The 3,374-nt window shown below is 66.9% G+C and overlaps 1 protein-coding gene across 1 annotated transcript; it reads right to left on the reverse strand.

The window, feature by feature from the left end:
• Positions 1–546: 546 nt before the first annotated feature.
• On the reverse strand, positions 547–3,135 carry SP8 (Sp8 transcription factor). Its single transcript, XM_056338047.1, has 2 exons — positions 3,100–3,135; positions 547–2,025 (listed from the first exon to the last, which is right to left on the reverse strand). The coding sequence occupies exons 1-2, from the start codon at positions 3,118–3,120 to the stop codon at positions 547–549; spliced, it is 1,500 nt and encodes a 499-aa protein (XP_056194022.1). The 5' UTR covers positions 3,121–3,135.
• Between the last annotated feature and the right edge of the window lie 239 nt (positions 3,136–3,374).

Consider the following 3,374-nt stretch of genomic DNA (forward strand, 5'->3'; position numbering starts at 1 on the left):
CCCGGGGAGCTGAAGGGCTCCGAGCAGTTAACGAGGTGCGGGCAGCACCGGGTCTCCGCTGGGCGCTGTGAGGGGACAGCGGTGGCGGCTGGCGGGCGCTGCCGTCGGAACCCCCGCCGCGGGGCACCCCTGCCCGCCCGTCCGCGGCACCGCTGCCGCACCGAGGCTAGCGGCGGGAGGGGGTGCAGGACGGTTTCCAGCGGGAAAGCGAGAGAGAGCGTGGTTTTTTCCGCTCTAAAGGCAAGCCGAGGGAGGGTCTCAAGGCGAGGGGGAGGGGAGGCGGCCGCGGGGCTGCCCCCCGGCAAGTCGCGGCTCTCGCGCCTTGCCCAGCCGCTCCCCTGCCGCCACCGCGGGGGCTGCGCGGCCCGAGGGCACCGGCCGCCCGGTACGGGGCTGCGGGCGGGCAGCGGTGCGGCCGCGGGAGCTGAGCGCGGACCCTGCGGAGCCGCGCCGGCTACTTACGTGTCCGCGTCCCCGCCGCGGGGCCGCCGAGCGCCCCGGGGGGCGGCGGGCCGGGGGGTGGCGGCGGCCCCGCGCCTCCGCCCGTCACTCCAGGCCATTGCGGTGGCCGGGCTCGGGGGGCGGCAGCAGCTCCGGGGAGTGGCAGGGCGGGCTGCCGGCCGCGCTGTGCTCGCTGTCGGTGTCGCTGCCCTTCTTGCCGCCGGAGCCGGGGCCGCCGCCGGGGCCGCCGCCGCCGGGGCCGCCGGCGCCGCCGGGGCCGCTGTGGGTCTTGACGTGCTTGCTGAGGTGGTCGCTGCGCATGAAGCGCTTGTTGCAGACGGGGCAGGCGAAGCGCTTCTCGCCCGTGTGGGTCCGCAGGTGCCGCTGCAGCTCGTCGGAGCGGGTGAAGCGCTTGCCGCAGAAGAGCCAGTTGCAGACGAAGGGCCGCTCGCCCGTGTGCCAGCGCAGGTGCGCCTTCAGGTGCGAGGTCTTGCCGTAGACCTTGCCGCAGCCGGGGATGTGGCAGCTGTGCAGCCCCTTGCGCCGCAGGCTGGCCCCCGCCGGCCCCAGCCGCTCGGCCTCCTGGCAGTTGGGGCAGTCGCAGGTGGCGCGGCCCGAGTAGCGGCGGGCAGAGGAGCGCGGCGAGGCGGCCAGCGGTGCGGCGGGGCCGCCGCCCAGCATGGAGCCCCCGGCGCCGGCCAGCGGCGAGGGGGCCGAGTCCGGGTAGGAGCCGGGCAGCACCGGCTTAAATCCGTCCATGAGGTGCTGCCCGGCGGGACTGAGGAGGTGCGAGGAGGCGCCGCTGCTGAAGGCCGAGTGGCCGAGGCCCGAGTAATCCGAGTTGTAGCCGCCCAGCGGCGAGTGGAGCGAGGTCTGCAGCCCGCCGGCCGCCGGGTGCAGCGAGCCGGGCAGCGCGGCCGCCCCGTTGGGGCTCTGCACGTCGATCCAGCCGGCGCCCACGTCCCACCAGCTGGAGGCGCCCGCCGAGCCCACCTCGCCGGCGGCCAGCCCCGGGTGCGAGGGCTTGAACCAGGACTCGTAGGGGTGCGCCATGCCCACCCGCGGGTAGATGCCCTGCAGCCCCTCCACCGACGTGTGCACCTTGGAGATGAAGACGGGCTGGTGCGCCGCCGCTTCCTGTCCCGCTGCCCCGCCGCCGCCGCCGCCGCCGCCGCCGCCGCCGCCGGCGCTGCCCGGCGCCTGGAAGACGGAGTAGTCGTTGGCGAAGGGCGAGCTGGCGGCCGCCGCGCTGCTGGAGGTGAGGGAGAAGGCGCTGGAGCCCGGCGAGCCGCCGCAGCTGAACGAGTCCGAGACGAGGGCGGCCGCCGCCGCCGCCGCCGCCGCCGCCGAGGAGCCGTTGCGCGCCGCGGCCGCCACGCCGAAGCCCGGGAGGCCGGAGCCCACGGCGCCGCAGCTGCCCGCCGAGGACGAGGAGGAGGAGGAGGAGCGTTTCCAGGGGTGGAAGCCTTTGCCGAAGGAGGACGCGCTGTCCGAGAGGGCGGACGGCGAGGGGCTGGGGCTGCCGATCTTGTTGCAGGTCGCGGCGAGCATGGCCAGCGGCGTGGAGCCTACCCGCGGTTCCTCCTGCGGGCACAGAGGGGAGAGGCCGCCGCGCCGGCGTCAGGGACGGAACGGAGCGGCCCCACCGCCGCCCCGCGCCCAGCCCCGCTCCGCACCGCTCCGCTCCGCCGCCCGGCCCCGCTCCTCACCGCTCCGCTCCGCTCCGCCGCCCGGCCGCGGCCGCAAAGTTTCGCGACTTCCGTGGGAGGACCACCTCGCCGGAGCCGCGGCTCTGCCTCCAAGAGCCTTCCGAGGCTTTTTTTCCCACCATCCAACCCTCCTCCCACGGAGGGCCTCGGGAAGGGTTAGGGTTAAAAAAGGGGGTGAAAAATGAGAGGGGGAAAAAGTTGCGCCTGTTACCGCAGCTTTGAAGACGCCCCCGGCACGGCGGCTGCAACGTTTCAGACTGTTCCCTTTCCCCGGGACCTGACCGGTCCCCGTCCCTCAGGCCAGTAAGACTGTATTCTTAAATATCGAATTGCAAGATTATCAAATTACTCCTTTTTTAAAAAGAAACAAAACACTTCCTTGAAATAAGCCTCATTTACGTACCAACGATAATTAAATATATATATAAATTTAACATATGTACATATGTATGTATACACAAGTTCAACGTACCTGCTGGACACGGCGGGCTGTGATATTTTAAAGGGAAATAAAAAGCCACAATCTGTTGCAAATTGGAAATTGCACACGAAAAACGACAGTGCTGGGTTTGGGTTTTGGTTTGGGTTTTTGGTTTTGGTTTTTTTTTTTCCTTCTAGCAGTCACATGTAAAGAAGAAAGGCCACTTCTCCGGGGGCACAGGAACAGCACAGCCCGGGCGCTGTAGGTTGTTTCTACAAATGCCCTTAAAACCTTTTCCTGCTCGCTGAAAAGTGACTCTGCCCCTTTTTCCCCCTCTCACTCTTTCTTTTCTCCTAAACTCACTTGTACTTCAGTTAAAAAAGAAAAAAAAAAAGACGGAAAAAAAAAAAAAGGATGAATAGAGGAGACTGATAGCCCCGGTCAAGACAGGGGTTATTTTAACCCCCTCCAATCGACAATAAAAAGAAACCAATTAAACCAGCAAGAGAAAAAAATCCTTAGACTCACCCCTAGAAGTGAAGTTGCCATCACACAAAAGTGCCCTCCTCTCAGAGGATCTTTTTTATATTGATAAATCAGAGGCAGTGTTTTTTTTAGAGGTGTGCAATACAATGATCAGTTCCGCCCATTCCACCACAATTGTAGCTCCCTCGCCGGCTTTGAAGTGCCGCTGAGCCGCCGCCAGCCAATCCCTGGGCCCGTCGCCTCGCTCGACGACGTGACAGCGTGAGGTCATCAGCGCCGTCGAGCCCCGCCGGCCGACGGCGCTGATGACCTCACGC

This window comes from Falco biarmicus, chromosome 4, assembly GCF_023638135.1.
Source record: "Falco biarmicus isolate bFalBia1 chromosome 4, bFalBia1.pri, whole genome shotgun sequence".
Taxonomy (NCBI): Eukaryota; Metazoa; Chordata; class Aves; order Falconiformes; family Falconidae; genus Falco; species Falco biarmicus.